This window comes from Triturus cristatus, chromosome 7 (assembly GCF_964204655.1).
Source record: "Triturus cristatus chromosome 7, aTriCri1.1, whole genome shotgun sequence".
Classification (NCBI taxonomy): Eukaryota; Metazoa; Chordata; class Amphibia; order Caudata; family Salamandridae; genus Triturus; species Triturus cristatus.
The window spans coordinates 1,254,783,861-1,254,799,993 of record NC_140590.1 but is presented as its reverse complement, the minus strand read 5'-3'; the positions used below and the strand labels follow the sequence as shown (position 1 = coordinate 1,254,799,993).

The 16,133-nt window shown below is 50.7% G+C and overlaps 1 protein-coding gene across 4 annotated transcripts in view; it reads left to right on the top strand.

Moving 5' to 3' along the window:
• The window catches only part of SETD1A (SET domain containing 1A, histone lysine methyltransferase), a 1,055,844-nt gene that overhangs the window by 964,906 nt on the left and 74,805 nt on the right, over window positions 1–16,133 (top strand). For all 4 annotated transcript variants that reach the window (XM_085618738.1, XM_085618739.1, XM_085618737.1 and 1 more), the window contains exon 19: window positions 13,119–13,256. In XM_085618738.1, coding sequence (XP_085474864.1) covers window positions 13,119–13,256 — 138 coding nt within the window. The remainder of the gene's footprint in view (window positions 1–13,118; window positions 13,257–16,133) is intronic.

Below are 16,133 nucleotides of genomic sequence, written 5' to 3'. Positions count from 1 at the left end.
CATCATCTTCTACCTCCGGGGTAGGTTTACCCTTCGCTTTTGCGGGGTTGCTTCTCAGAGCGTTGCTCTGCTCTTTCCCTTCACTAGTTTTCAACATACAGTGCCTGGCACTGTCCTTGTGGTGCTAATTTTCACCATTCGAATTCTTTTGCTTTTTCATCTTTTTCTCACACTGTTCCCATAATCTCAGTTTTTAGTGGTGGCTACGCATTGTGGCGCAGAAAAGATTCTCCAACGAAAACTAACGTCAGCGCGCCGGCAGGGGCATATATGGCTCCGCTGACGTCACGTCCGTGGACGACGTCAGGGCGGAGCCGTGCGGCAGTGTGCAGAGGTGCTGCTGCCGAAAGTTTTCCGGATCCAGTCTGATGCCTGGGGATATTCTAAGTTAAGGAATCTGCGGCTAGACTGTGTCTCTACCAGATACATTGTTACCGAAGGTAAGTAACTCGTCCATCACTATACAAGGTGTTTATCACAAGTCAGCTTCGGTAAAGAAGACTTGTCATGACCACATTGTTGAGCGTGGCGCCCCCAACCATTGAAATCGTTCACTGAGAGAAAAGAAGAAGAAAAAAAAGGCGATAGATCCCGACCAGAATATGAGGCATTGCGACTCCAAAAAAAAGTGAGTCGGATCCTATCAGGGAGACTGATCTTGACACTATAATGGGGCCAGTGACTCTTGAAAGGTGTTTAACCGTGACCTCCAAATGTGCCGGTAACTGGGTTTGACCGCAACCTTTTAATTCACCACATAAGGTGGTGGGATGATCCCTCGGCCACATAAAGCACATCCTTCCACAGTGATCGATTATCACCATAAAGCATGCACATGCATACTACATAGCAAGGCAAAGCTTACTGGGACCACATAGTAGGGTCCCTCACAACATGTGGCTCTTCAACCACGGCCTTCTGCTCCGCATAATCTATTCCTGGCAATGCAGTGCAAACACAGTTCTTTACCAGGTTGCTCTGATGTTAAACCACATATAAAGCTACATAAAGGCAAAGTAGAAATATTACAAGGTTCACCTTTCAAACTGTTCTGCTAAGTAATAAATACACGCAGAGTCAGGACATAACATGCTCAATGATTACAGTATCCCACCCTGCCCATTATCTGTGCATTAAACAATGCAACTTAAGGCATACTTTCACCTGCCGCAAAAAGGGTCCATTGGAAAATAGTTTGATACAAAGCCCCCTATGCACAGTACAAATTAGGGTAACCATGACCCAGTTGGCGGTTGTTACTGTTTCTTTACCACACAGCATAAACCGGTTTCCAACTGCACTTATGCTGTCCCAGGAACCAGTACATCTGATAGAGACTACTAGCCGCAGATTCCTTAACGTAGAATTATCCCCAGGCGTGAGACTGGATCCGGATTTTTTTTTGCCACAGCTTCTCTGCGCGCCAGGGACGGCACCACGCGACTCCGCCCTGATGTTGTCCGCGGACGTGAGGTCAGTAAAGTCACATAATTCCCAACCCGGCGCGCTGATGTCAGTTTCCTTCTTTTCCGTGTGCAACGTGGATTCGGAGTGAGTTCCCTTGGCCTTTTTTCAGGCCTCTTTTAACGCCTTTGCGTCTGGAACAGTGTGCAGTGCTTTCGGGTTTCAAGATGTGTGCTTCTTGTAAGCGTCAGATGTCAGCAACGGACCCTCACCCTATTTGTATGTGGTATTTGGGCGAGCACCATGATTCTACGGACTGCGACACTTGTCAGCATCTCAAGCCGAAGTCCTGGCGGGAGTGCCGGATGAAATTGCTTGCAGCCCGCTTTTCCAGATCGGTCTTGTCGCAGCGTCCGTCCCCTACCTCCGTAGGGTCCAGAAGCCGCCGATTCCGGCTGCGGCATCATCCTTCACCGAGGCCCCATGGGCGTCGCTCGCCTTCTGGTAAGTCCTGAAGCTTGCCATCGAGGCCCTGTCCTCCTTCTGCAGAGGGCGCGGGTTCCTCTCGGGACATGCGCCTTCGCCCTTCTCCACCCTATCTGCCGTTTCCTGGCATTGGGGCGATAAGGGCCCAAATGAAGGCCTACGCTACGGCTCTGCAGGCTTCTTTGGCCCCCTCCTCTCCCTGTGACGTCCGCGGATCCCTCGCCATGCGCGGGGCCTTCTGCGGACTCGCCGCCTGCTTGACCCCCGGCGCCGACGAGTTCGGCTTCAGGTTTTGGAGGTGTGGTGTCGTCAAGGTGCGGCCCTACGGGGTTTCCCTCTTCGACCCACGGCGTCCCTGCCTCGCTGCAAAACCCCGCGGGGTTCCCTGGGGTGTCGCAGGAGGTCGCCGGGACTCACTGCTCGTTCCCGAGTCCCCCTCGGTCCTCTGGGCAGGCAGCTGTCTTACCGGAGGCCGAGCCGACGGCTTTCCTCCCCGGACCTGGCGGCGCCGCGGGTGGAAGCCGGGACCCGGGGCGCCTCCCCGAGTCCCTCTCGGTCTTCTGCGCAGGCAGCTGCCTAGTCGGAGGTTCTAGCCGGCGCCTTTTCGGCACCGTTCATTGGCCGCTTCGGCTCCAACCCCGCCCCTTTCTCCTATGAGGCACGTGGTGGTGGAGGTCGACTCGGCACCACTGGTGGACACTTTGGCGCCGGCCGAGGACACACCGCTGCACATGGCAGACTCCCTGGCGCCGTCTCGACGTCGGATCGTCAACTCTTCTCCGTGTGTCCCTTCCTCTCCAGAGGATTGTCGTCTCCTTGTCTCCTCTTCACCGGAGACTGGACACCGCATCATTGCCTTTTCCCCGGCGACTTCCAGGGCGGGTTCTACGCTGTCTCCGCGTCCCTGGCCCCCGGACCTGCTCTTCCGCCCCCTGCAGTTGATTGCCCTGTCGGCTTCTCCGCCTTCTCCGGAGATCCCTCAGGACCCTCACTTGTCCATGGGTCTTCCATCCTACAGGGGGCTGGCCGTTTCTTCCTCCTGCAGGGCACGGGGACAGACTGCTTAGTTTTCAGCCTTCGCCCACGGAAGAGTTGCTCTCTCCTCCACGACGCCCTCCAGAGGAGAGTGTGGCCTTTGTCCAGACCATCTCCACGGCCACCGGCATTTTGCAAATGGGCAACCCGGTCGCTTGACTCCCAACGGACCACTTGTTGAAGGTCCTCCACAAGGGCTCTAGTAGAGGGGAGCCGCTTCTTCCATTTGAGGCTTCGCTCCACAACTCTCTTCTGGGGGCGTCCTGCTACGGGGGATCCGGTGCCTCAGCCGCTCCTCCCCCGCCACGTCCTGCTCTGCACGATCCAGTCTGCCTTTTTTCCCACCCATCTGCCCACGGCCCTCTTCTGCAGACTGCTTTTCCTTTCTTGCTTTCAGTGTTGCTCCCTCCGTCGCGGGAGGCCCGGTGGTTGGACTCCTGAGGGGCCGTAGCATTTTCGCCTCCACTAGTGCTGCTCTGCGCGCGCTCAACACACTTTGTGTGTTGGCCAGGGCTTCCTCCGCGGAGTCCCTTCTGTCTCGCACCTCCCATGAAGGTGCCCGCGCTGATCTGCGGCACCATGTGCTGGATGGTCGGGAGTTAGCTGCATTTATTCTCCGTTCGGCCTTGGATGTCTCTGATTCTCTCGCCTGTGCTATGGCGCGTTCTGTGGCCCTCCGCTGCCATGCTTGGTTGCGGGATGGCGTCTTTCCGGAGAATGTTCAGGAGCGTCTTGTTGATCTGCCCTTTGATGGGATTCTTTTATTTAACACCCACGCGGACTCCGCTATTCAACGGCTCCTTGCGGGGCTCCGTCCTCCTCCCCCTCCGTAAGCTTCGGCTTGTTGGTCCTCAGGTGTCTTATGGGAGGCGTTTATCCCACTTTTCTCTTTGGGCCTAGTGTTTCGGTTGGCCCGTCTGTGTGCTGTGACTTGAAATGCCTTCAGGGTCCTTACGTTGGCCCCTCTGTACTTTTGGCTGCTGGTACAGCCCTTCAACTTTTGCTGGGTGTGATTTTTGGCTGTTGGTGAACTTTGTATAGGTCCTCAGGTTGGACCATCTGTGTATTTTATTGGCTGCTTGGTAAGCCGCCTGTGGTGATACCCACAGGTCTTTTATGTTCTTGACCTCTGCTGCGGGTTTCCTTAAGAGGTGTTCCCCTGCTTTGTTTTTGGACGTGTCATACCCTAGGTGGGGAACTTGTAGGCTATTGTATAGCTCTGTTCTGGTGGGTGTGGATCCCTTCTCGGGTTCCTCGCGTTTCCTGGCGTCACTGTATACTGCTTGGTGCGGTCTCCCTTTTTTTTTCCGCCTTAGCGCAGCTTGCGCTGCTCCAGGTTCTGTTCTGCCCAGTGTTCGAGGGTGTTTCTATCCTTCTTCTATAGGGCTTGCCTGTCGTACATTTTGCCTTTTGTTCCTGCGGGATATCTGCTTCTGTGTGTTTTGCCTTCCCTCTTCAGCCTCTGGATCGCCAGCCCGACTTTTGTCGTGCCGTCTACGGCGTCGTGTCTTGGTGTTTCCACCTTATTATCTGATGTTTCGGCCTGGTCCTCTACCTTGTTTTCCAGGGGGGCTAGAATATTCCTGGCGTTCTCCTGTGTTCTGGTTGACGGCTTTGGGTCTGTACTACATAATTCCCGCTTCCCGGGGGTCGCTTCGTTCCTCTCCCCCCCCCAGCTGCTCTTGAGGGGTTCTTTTCCTCTTTATCTTCTGGCCGGTCACACTTCTCACGTATGTGCTTATCGGCTGTGGGGACGTTCCTGCCTTGTCACCCGTTCAGCTGTCCCCGTCGGTGTCTGTGTTCTCCTGAGGCAGGCTCTGCCTCCTGTCCACCTCTTCTCCTTGGATTTTGCGGGTGGTTCTTTTCTTCCTTTGGTACTCGCTTGGTGCCGTCTGTCCCTCCGGGTTTTCTGGGGGACGCCCTTTGCCCCTCGGGTAGGCTTGTGGTATCCTGGTCTTCCCTTCTCCTTGTTCTTGCTTACTTTTGCTTGGTGGGGGTTGGGCCGTCTTTCATGTTCTCATGACACATTCCCTGTTGGGGCCCTGTGTTCTTCCAAGCTGGTGAGGTTCTCTCGCAGTCCCTCCTCCCCTCTGGGTATGGCTAGGGTATCTATTCTACATTAAGGAATCTGCGGCTAGTAGTCTCTATCAGATGTACAAGTTACTTACCTTCGGTAACGATGTATCTGGTACAGACGATTCTAGCCGCAGATTCCTTCACGATCCACCCTTCCTCCCCGTTCTGCGAGGGCCCTTCAGCTTGGTCTTCTGCACTCGCCTCCCTCCGGGTGGCTTTGTCTTCTGCGGGTGCTCTCTTTCTCTTCCTCCGTGGCAGGATGCTTCGTTCTGTTTATCTGATAGAGACTACTAGCCGCAGATTCCTTCACATAGAATTATCCCCAGGCGTGAGACTGGATCTGGAAACTTTTTGCCACAGCATCCCTGCGTGCCAGGGGGCGGGGTGACCCCACGCGACTCCGCCTAGGCGTCGTCCGCCTACATGACGTCAGCGAGGTCACATAAGCCCCCACCCCAGCGCGCCTATGTCAGTTTTTTCCTTTTCCGCGTGCAACGCTGATCCGGTCTTGTTTCGAGCCCTTTTTTTCTTCATCATTGTCCTTCTCTTGGTGAAACAGTGTGCGAATGCCTTCGGGCTTCCAAGCTTGCACGTCGTGTGGGCGTCTTATGTCGGCGATGGACCCTCATCGCATTTGTGTGTGTTGTTTGGGGAGGATCACGGCACCACGGATTGTGAGGCGTGCCAACAGTTGAAGCCGAAGTCACGGCGGGAGCGCCGAATGAAATTTCTCTCGGCGCGTCTCTCCAGGTCGGCCGTGGTCGTTGTCATCGCCCTTCCCTGATATCGCGAGAGCGTCGCTCACCGGTAGGTTATTGTCAGTTTGTCCCCAAGGGCCGGGTTTCGGCATGCCGAGGGCATGGACTCTCTGCGGGTGATGCGGCCCTGCGTGTCCTCCTACACACCGTTTCCTGGTGACGGAGCGTCGAGAGTCCAGATGGAGACATACGCGGCGGCTTTGCAGGCCTCGCTGGCATCTCCTCCTTCCTCTCCTGGGGCGTCAGCGGTTCCCTTGCTTTGCGCAAAGCCTTCCGTGGCGCCGCCGGTGGCTCCAGCCCTGGCGCCGACTGGGTCGAAACAAGGCTTGGAGGATGTGGTGCTGTTGGGGTGCGGCTCCTCTGGGGTCCCTCCTTCACACCACGGCGTCTCTGCCTCGCCGCAAACTCCCGCGGGAGTCCCTGTGGTGTCGCGTGAGGTTCCCGGGGCTCGGGTCGCACCCTCGAGCCCCTCTCGGTCCCTGGACAAGGTGTCTAGGGCCGAGGTGACGCCGCTACGGCGCCGGCAGCTGCTGGACCGGGCGGCGCCACAGGGGTCGGTGGACTCTCCACGTCCCGCTCCGGGTCGAGGCTGGGCGCGAACCCTTCGCCCTCCTCCGGGACTTTCTCGTCCCTCCACGCAGGCGGCTGCCTCGTTGCAGGGCGAGTCTGAGGTTGGGTCGGCCCTGGCGGCGCCGCATGGCTCGCCGGACCACCTCTGTCGTATACTGGGCCGAGGCTTGCGGAGGGCTTTGTGTCACTCCCCTGGTCCTTCTCGTCCCTCCACGCAGGCGGCTGTCTCAGTGAAGGTTGAGTCGGCGCCATTCCGACGCCACCCCCTGTCCACTGCAACTCCGGCCCTGCTCCGGTCCCCGACGCAGTGTGACTTTGAGGAGCCCTATCCAGCGTCTCCTTCGGCGCAGGCTGGCGTTACCGCTCTGCCTCAGGCGGCGACACTATGGCTCCTGACAGGCGTTGAGTTGCGGATTAGTCTTCGAACGCTCCTTCTTCTCCGGAGGCTGCCTGCATATTGGTGTCGTCCTCCCCGGAGACTGGCCGCCGTGTGGTGTCTTTTTCGCCGGCATCGTCGAAGGGTGGCTCTCCGCCGTTTCTGAGGCCATGGTGTTCGCCGGAGGAGCGGCAGGTCCCCCATTCCTCGGCTCCTCCTAACTTCCAGGTCTGGCCTCTGCCCGTTCCGCTTGGCTTTGGGGACGGCCACCTTAGTCTGCAGCTGTCGCGCACGGAGGAGCTGCTTTCTCCCCCGCAGGGCCCTACAGAGCTGGTGCGGCCTTTGCTCACGCGGTGTCCACGGCTGTGGATATTCTGCGCATGGGTGACGCGATTGCTCATTTGCCGACTGATCATCTCTGGAGGTTCTCCACCAGGGCTCTGGTGGTAGGGAGATCTTGCTTCCCTTTGAGGGTTCGCTCCTTTCATCCCTGACGGGGGCTTGTGGGCGTCCTGCCTCAGGGGATCTGGTGCCTCAGCACCTTCTACACCGGCACCTTCTGGCGCCGCGTGACCCTGCGTGTCTTTCTCTCCACCCCTCTGCCGCCAGTCCTCTTTTGCAGACTGCCTTTCCCTCCCTGCCGCCGCTGTTGACTCCGCCCTCCCGGGAGGCCCGCTGGCTGGACTCTTGGGGGCGCAACATGTTTGCCTCGACCTGTGGGCTGTGAACACCTTGTGTGTCCTGGCTAGGGCCTCCTCTTGTCTGTGGGACTCGGTCGAGTCTTTGGGGTCGCAGCTTTTTTAGGAGACTGTTCAGGTGGACTTACGGCGTCATGCGTTGGATGGCCGGGAGCTAGCGGCGTTTATCCTTCACTCCGCTCTGGACATCTCGGAGGTGCTGGGCCGGGCCATGGCTTCCTTAGTCGCTCTCCGTCGCCATGCTTGGCTTCGGGACGGCGTCTTCCCTGAAAATATTCGGGAACGGCTCATTGATCTCCCGTTGATGGTAGCCTGCTGTTCCATGCCCCAGCTGACTCCACCATCCAAAGGTTCCTGGCAGGGCTCCATCCTCCTCCCTCTTCTACTCCTCCTCCTCCTCCTTCTCCTCCTCACTGATTAAGGAGTCAAGCTGGTACTGGTCCTTCTTGGGACAGCCGCTCTTGCGGTGGAGTGTGTTTTCTGGCCATTGAGTCCTCCTTGTGGGGACTTTGGCAATGTTGGCTGCTGGACGGCCATTATTCGCTGTGTGTGTGTTTTTTGCTAGAACTGTTACGCAGACTTGGCCCAGAGATTAGGCCTTCTGTTTTTCTTTGGGTTGATTGTTAAGCCGTTCGTGGGGTGTTTTCCCTGTGGCTCTTTTGTTTTTTCTCTGTTGCAGAAGTTCTTCCAAAGAGGGTTCCCATGTTTTGGGACTTAACGTACCCTATGTGGGGTAGTGGTAGCTGTTATACAGCTTGCGCTCTGCTGGGGAGTTCTGGTGGCCCTTTGGTGCCTGTTCTCCGTGGCGTTTCTGTATGTTGCTTTTCTTCTTGAGGGCGTGTGTGCGGCCCCTCGTGGTGGTGTGTCCGGCCTTTTCCTCTTCTCCCTGCTTGGGATAATTCTGTGCCCTCCCTTGTCAGGTGTGGCCCACTCGGTCTTCCTGGGGCCCTGGGCTGTTTTTTCTTGTTTCTGGCGGCTTGTCTGTTAGCGCTGCTCTGGTTGGCCTGTTGCCTTCCATCTGGTGTGGTTTGGCCTTCATTTCCCTCCTCTCCTTGGGCCCTCTGGGCTCTCCCCCTGGCTTTGAAGGGAAGCTTATTGCCTTGATGGGGTGTGGGGTACTTCGGCCTCTCTGGCCTGACCCTTGGTTCCTCTATCGTGAGTGTGAAGGCCACCCCCCCCCTTTTTTTCTTCTTCCCCCATCCCTCTGGGGTCGTGGTGTTCTGCTTGTGGGGGCTCCTCTTGCCTGGGAGGGGCCGGGTTATTGCCCGGTCCGCAGATCTGGTCCCCTTTGTGACTCTGTGTCCTGTTATGGCTGAGGGGGTCCTTTCGCAGACCCTCCTTCCCCGTGGGTATTGCTAGGGTATCTATTCTACGTGAAGGAATCTGTGGCTTGTAGTCTCTATCAGATGTACGAGTTACTTACCTTCGGTAACGATGTATCTGGTAGAAACGATTCTAGCCGCAGATTCCTTCACGGCCTGCCCTTCCTCCCCGTTCTGCGAGGACCCGTGGGTTGGTCTCGGCACTCGCCTCTTGGTGGAGGGCTGTGTTTCTTGTGAGTGCATACCTTTGTTCTTGGCGGGTTGCTCTGTCTTGTTGCTGTTCCTTCCTCCCCTTGGTTCTCTGGAGGATGGGGTTATGGTGCTCCTATGCCCTGCTACTCAGGCTGCTCCAGGTTTGGGGGGGGGGGGGGGGGGATTACCTTCAATCTCGGCGCTCCCTCCCTTCCTCTTGCTGCTGGGGGTCCCTGCCCCTCTGCCGTCCTCTGTCTGGGGGTCACCTGGCCATGCCCTGCCCTTGTTCCTTGGAGGATGGTTGGCCTCTGTGCTGGGGTGGCTTGGAGGGTGGTTGTTGTTGTTGTCCTGTCTGGTCTGGGGCTGGCTCCCCTTCCCTATTTCTGGGTGTGTGTTGTAGGCCTGCTACAGGTGTCCTGCCTTTACATATGTTCCCTGTCTCCGGGAGGGGGGGAAAAGGCGGATACATGCTGGCAGGGTGGCTGCTCGGGGCTCTGCTCTGTTCTTTATTCCACCCCTGCCTTTGGAGGCTGCAGTGTTGCACCGCTCCTTATGGTGTCGCTTGTCTCCATTCTTTGTTTCTACTCTTTCGCGCACTGTTCCCCTGCTCCCACAGTTTGCCTGGTGGCTCCGCGTTGCGACGTGGAAAAGTTCTCCAAAGAAAACTGACGTAAGTGCGCTTGGGTGGGGCTTATGTGACCTCGCTGACGTCACGTATGCGGACGACGCCTAGGCGGAGTCGCGTGGTGTCACCCTGACCCCTGGCGCGCAGAGATGCTGTGGCATAAAGTTTTCGGATCCAGTCTCATGCCTGGGGATAATACCGGATCCAGTCTCACGCCTGGGGTTAATTCTACGTAAAGGAATCTGTGGCGAGAATCGTCTCTGCCAGATACATCGTTACCGTAGGTAAGTAACACGTACATTTGTTCCGCACCTTCTTTCCTGGTAATTGGACGGTAGGTTCATGGGTACTTCTGCATCCCTACACCCTGGTTATTCCAGTGTGGGGCCTACTCATAATCTTCTCCCTTCTTTTTCATTGCTTGGGGTTTCTGACTCCTCTGCAGTCCTCTGGGTTGAGGTCTCTTGGCTGCACCGCAGCCCTTGGCTCTTTACAAGGGATACGACACTCCTTGATGGTGTTGTCTTGGGGGGATTTGTCGTTACTCATCTGTTCCGGACTTGTTGCCCTTCACTGTTATAGATTGTGGTTGCAGACTTTCTGTTGTGTGCCACGACATTTTTTCACATGTTTTTTCTGTCTCCAGGGAGGATATTGCCTTCCCTTTGCAGGGTTGCTTCTCAGAGCGGTGCTCTGCTCTTTACCTTCCATGACTTTCAGTACCACAGTGCTTGGCACTGTCCCTCATGGTGCTGTTCCTCCCCTTTCTGTTTCACTGCTTTTTTCGCACACTGTTCCCATACTCTCACAGTTTTGTTTGTGATGGCTCCGCATTGTGGCGTGGAAAAGTTCCCAGAACAAAACTGATGTCAGCGCGCCAGGGTGAGCCTTATGTGACTTCGCTGACGTCACGTCTGCGGACAACGTCAGGGCAGAGTTGCGTGGTGCCGCCTCCAGCACGCAGAGATGCTGTGGCAAAAGAAAATCCAGATCCAGTCTCACGCCTGCGGACAATTCTACGTTAAGGAATCTGCGGCTGGAATCGTCTCTACCAGATACATCGTTACCGAAGGTAAGTAACTTGTACAACAGTGCAAACTTGTACTTTGGCTAATACTCAACTCCCGCTAGGACCATAACAAGAGATCAGTCCCAGAAAGGAAGGGGGGCATACAGCATCAATCAAAAAACTCAGGGGCCGGTGGTTTGAGTCCCTACTGACGAGGGTGCTGTAATTATAATCTGTGACAATTATCTGCGTATCATAGCTTTTGAAATTACAACGTCTTTACTACGATTTTGTCCCTCTGACTTCAGATGTTTCTCTGAATCCTTCTGCTAACTGTTTGATTTATTTCTGAAAGACTATTTGAAACCAATTGACTCTTGTCCTCAGGGCACCAAGCCACGTTAGAGTCAAAACATTTCAGGTGCTAGGCGTATTTTGGAACGTACTTTCTTCATACGAGTTTTGAGCCTCGAAAAAGTCATCAATCGACGAAATGGTTCGGCTGTTTCAGTTCTGGAATTCATTCAGATTGAGTATTTATAGAAATAAAAAGCTCTCGGAATTACAGATCCACACAGTGTCGCCATACTTTGGACTCTAAGTCGCTGATTACCAATTCCTTGTTCTCTTGAACACAATTATTGGACCTGTCGGATTAACGGACCATGAAACTCGAATTTTGTGGTGCTCTGGAATTTTTTATCATGTAATAAATATTCAAAAATTCTTTATGATATTTTCTAAACATTAGATTGGTGACCTAGTATTGTATGTCCATTTGAGCACGTTACACTCTGATTGTTCTTTCTATACTTCTCCTGAATTTGTGATGTGCGAGCTGAATTGTTTGACCACTGTCGCCACCTTTTGTCTATAGCTATTTATGTGTATATTTGTGTACAAACTAAAGTTCCCCGATATCAACCAACAGCTTACTGTACAAAGACATTGTCCATATAAAAAAGTGAACCAAAGCTTCTCTTGAAGATTTACACGTAAACACATGTATAAGTAACATAATTATACGATACTTTCCACGTTGCGGCAAGACCCAAAACATGGAAAGGTAAGGGCTTGTGACAATAAATCAGCAGCATACACATAGCTTATGGCTGCTACCGAAATAGGCATTAAAAAATACATAGAAGAACCAAGCACCCAGCAACCCTTAAGCCGTATTTACACAAAGCATTAAGGTTTGGCCCATTACATCACCAAAACTACGAATAGTCTCTGGTTATCTAAATATTGAGCTAGTGGTTGGTAACAAGCATACTGAAACAGCACGCACAATAAAATAGACAAACTGCTCTTTACCCTGAATAAATATGTATGGGCCAAGAGAATATAAGAATTTTCACATACATCCGGTTAACTGCTAGCCGGTAACCGCAAAATAGATTGTTTTAATGTCACGTCTAAAGATGTTTTTACACACCCACATATGCAGGTATGTATAGGGGTGTGTATACACGTGTGTACATGTGGATATATAGATATATACTATGTAACACAGTTACGAACACATGCTTTCTTAAAGAGAACTGTTGGTACTATTGAAACTTCGATCCCTCCTCCACAATGTGTAAATACAGCTACGTAATCAATGCATAGTATGTGAATTAAGACGTCTATGCTACAAAAGAAACTAGTTAGTCAACTTACCTGTAACTATAGATTCACATACAACCCACCCACCTTCCCAACGAAGGAGAAGTCTTAAAAATTAATAAATAAATACATTAAAAAAAATAAAGGTGGAATTGTTAAAAAAAAAAAGTAAATGGTAAAAAAAGAAAAAGGTCAGGGTTCCTGAACCCAAGATGGTACATAAGAACATGATAAGGACAAGCTAATAGCCAGAAGTGCTACACACATCATTTTAGAATAAAAGGTGACATTTCGTAAGTGGTCCAAAAATATGTGTACCACAATATATATGGAACACACAACAAGCATTACTTTAAAAAAAAATCTTCTTGTAGGTCAACAAGTGACCCTGCACTCTCAGCACAAAAAAGACATACAAATATCATGCTTATTAAACAGGCATGCACAATTTCAAGGCATAAAAATTAATCTGAGCTTGTGCACACACAAAGGGGATTGTAGCCCAAACCAAAGGATCTAGTTTTACACGCAGCCATTTAAAATAAAAAAGTTTTAAAGTTTAAAACCAAACAAGTAGCACTTTGAGATTCCAGCCACTAGATGGCAGAATATTTGCATAGTATGTGAATATGGAAGAGTCAAGGTGCAAAACTATTGTTACAGTTAAGTAACTGATCAGGGGAATTTGTAATTCTGGGTCCGATTTCCCCAGAAATTCTTAGTTCTGGCCTGAACAGTCACCTGGTGTTTTCAACTGCCTTTAGCAATTAAAAACTCTGGGAGAAAATAAAAAAGACTTACAATTTCGATGAGGCCGGTAACTGCTTATCCCGCCCTATCTAAGTAAGAGATTACTCATGACTTTCTAAATGAGTGCTACCCCCACTCCCAGGTTCCTGATAGCATGAAGTTTTTCTGGTGCTGACTTTCATTTCTAACTACTTCTTTTCTTCCAGGTTGTTGCTGACATGCGTGAAAAGCGATATATTCAGGAGGGAATCGGGAGTAGTTACCTGTTCAGAGTGGATCTTGACACCATCATTGATGCCACAAAATGTGGCAACCTGGCTCGATTCATCAACCATTGCTGCACGGTGAGAGGGGTTTAGGGTGCGCTGCAAGTCACTGGGGATTTGTTGCTCAGACATGTTAATGTTCTGTTAATTTGCAGTAGTTGCATGGTGTGTCCTCTTTGAGTCTGAATGTTAATTTGTGTTCTCCATTGTGGAAATCTTGTTGAAAACATATTGTCAGTGTACAGGGCTGTGTAGCACCTTTTTAATATAATTTTTTTTTTTAAAGGACATTATTTTAATACAGAAACACACTGTAGCTCATGCGCGAAATTTATTTTTATAATAGCCAAGTTTGAGATTGAACTGGACTACTTTTCTTGAATAATGAAAACAAAAATAACAGAAAATGAGGGAAACTGAGTCATATTGGCAACAGCTCCTTAAAGAAGAAATTTGACCCTGCATCTTTGGGCCACTGTCTAGTTCCATATTCCTCATTCCTTGTGATAGAAGTGGTCTCTTTTTTTCACGGCTCCACTGTGGCCATCTCACCCGGTCTTTTTTTATCACACCCTCTTTTTGCCTCCCTTTTTGAGCGTCTTTCAAAGGCAGTCGTGTTCTGAATACTTTTTTGTGATTAAAACCTCTGTTTTTCAATTGATTTGTTTTTTGTTGTTGTTTGTATTGGGTTTTTTCTCAGTTTTGGTGTTGGGTTTTCTCTAGGTAGCAGAAAGAAAGCTCCACATCCTGTTTCTCGCGTAGTAATACAATCTGAATTTTGCAAGCATATATTCAGGATGAAAATTTAAGATCATCAAGTAATCTGGCTGCAAGAAAGGTGGAAGATGCCTTCAAACTGCAAACCGATTCTGAGGTGGAAAGGGCACGAAAAGTTATTGAGCTCCTGTGCATACTTCCACAGAACGCGTTTCTATGAAAAGTGTAAATAGAAAAGGCATTTTAGTACCTGTCATTCCACCTCAGCGCAGGATATGTTGATAAAAGGTTTGTCAACATTATGTCCAGATTTTAGGGTGGACATGACATTAAAAACCATATTCCGTCAAAAAAGGTTGTCAAGAAAGTAGACTATTTAGACCTGTAGATCAAAGCCATAGACTTTAAAGCGTTTTAGTTTATTAATAGAATCTAATTTGTCTGATGACTAGGCTCCTTAACACATCCGTGCTGGTTTCCATCATTGAGGTGCCAGTGATACTTCAAGCTGTAGTGATGATTGCTTTCCACAAGAGCCTGACAGTAACTCCAATCATTATTACTCTTAAGTATATTTCGGCCTCTCACCTCATTTGGCCTCTACCTTTCCAATCAGATTTAAGACACAATACTAAATCTTGCAATCCTCCTTCAGAGCTTTATGAAAGACCATCTTCTATATAGAGAGATATTCACTGCAACAAAAAGTTTCAGTCTCTGCAGATCATTTCCAGAGATCGTACTTGACAAAAATTGAGACTTTTCAGTGGTTGACACAAGCCACTTTTGAGACACTCTAACCAGTTTGATCAAAACCAATCCATGTCTTAAGGAGGTTGCTGTGAAGTTTTTGACACAGGCAATAATGCCAGCAGCTACTCTTGGATCCATCATTTGTAATTGGTGACCCACCTCCTGTTTCCATCATCGTTTCTGCTGATAGGATGAGGCTTTCTTTTGCTACATAACATCTGTGTGATCCAAGAGAGAGCAAAGTTGTGGATGCGTTTGACATGAGGGCTTGTGGGTCAGCAGACTGCTTTGTTAGGTTCCAGTGCTAACCCTTCTTCTTGGTATAGATCTTCTCAGAGAAAAACATCAAGACCCTACATAAGTACTGATCTAAGGACTTATGGTGCCAGGTATTTGTTCATCTGCAGACCTGGCTTCTCGCTAGTATTGCCATGGTGTCGACTTTACACTATTGACTATAGTTAACAAAACTCTAACCAGACTTTCAACTGAAGGTCTTGAATCTTCTGTTTGGTCATTTTTGGTCTGTTCACAAAGAAGCACATCAAATCAAGATGGAGGTGGAGATGTTGAAGGTAATGGGCTCAGAGGAGAACGTTTAGCAAATCTCATTTCAAACTGCACAAAAAATATATTGCCACCATTCAAAGCAGAGGTTTCACTGACAATCACATCATCTCCAACCATGCCAACATTGAAGATGTATAAACAGTAGAGCAAGCCAGAATCCAACAGTAGAACTAGAAACATTCCTGCTCCTAACAAAACAGTGATATCCTTTCTTCTTCTCTTCATATTACTCCCATCGGGGTTGGAGGATGCATCACAAAGCGTCTTTAAGCAGAGACCCAGATCAGATGTAGCGAACAGAACTAGTAATACCCAACAGAAAGGCAAATAATCTTCTGTAGGTACTTTCTTGTTTGAAAGTGGGTTTGAAATACAACCAGTTCTGGATTTGGAGACCGTGGACAAATAGATAAGGAGAGAAATTAGATTGTCTTCCAGGGGACACTCAGCAATAGTCATAAGCACTGAATATATTCGAGGCATGTGTGCTGTAGATGCACATGCTTTGCATACTCCTGCCATCTAGTGTTGGATCCGGATGTTTGCAAGTTGTTTTTCTTCGAAGAAGTCTTTCGTAGTCACGAGGTAAGGCGACTCCTCCTTTCGGTGATAGTGTGCATGGTTATCGACTCCATTGTTAGAATGTTTTGTTCCACCATCGAGTTCGGACGTATATTGCTGCTCTCTGGTTCGAAGCCGTTCTTTGGGTTACCTTCGACGCACAATCCTCTCGACCCTCGTCGGTATTGTTTACGTACGCATTTCCCACTTCTCCCCGTATCATTTCGACATCAGAATCAACTTTCGATCGGAAAGCTTTGTGGACCGCCTTCAAAGCCTATCCGTGCTCGGTCGTTCTCCGTCAACGGACCGGACTCCGTTTAAATTCTGTCCTACGTGCAGTATCCATAGCGC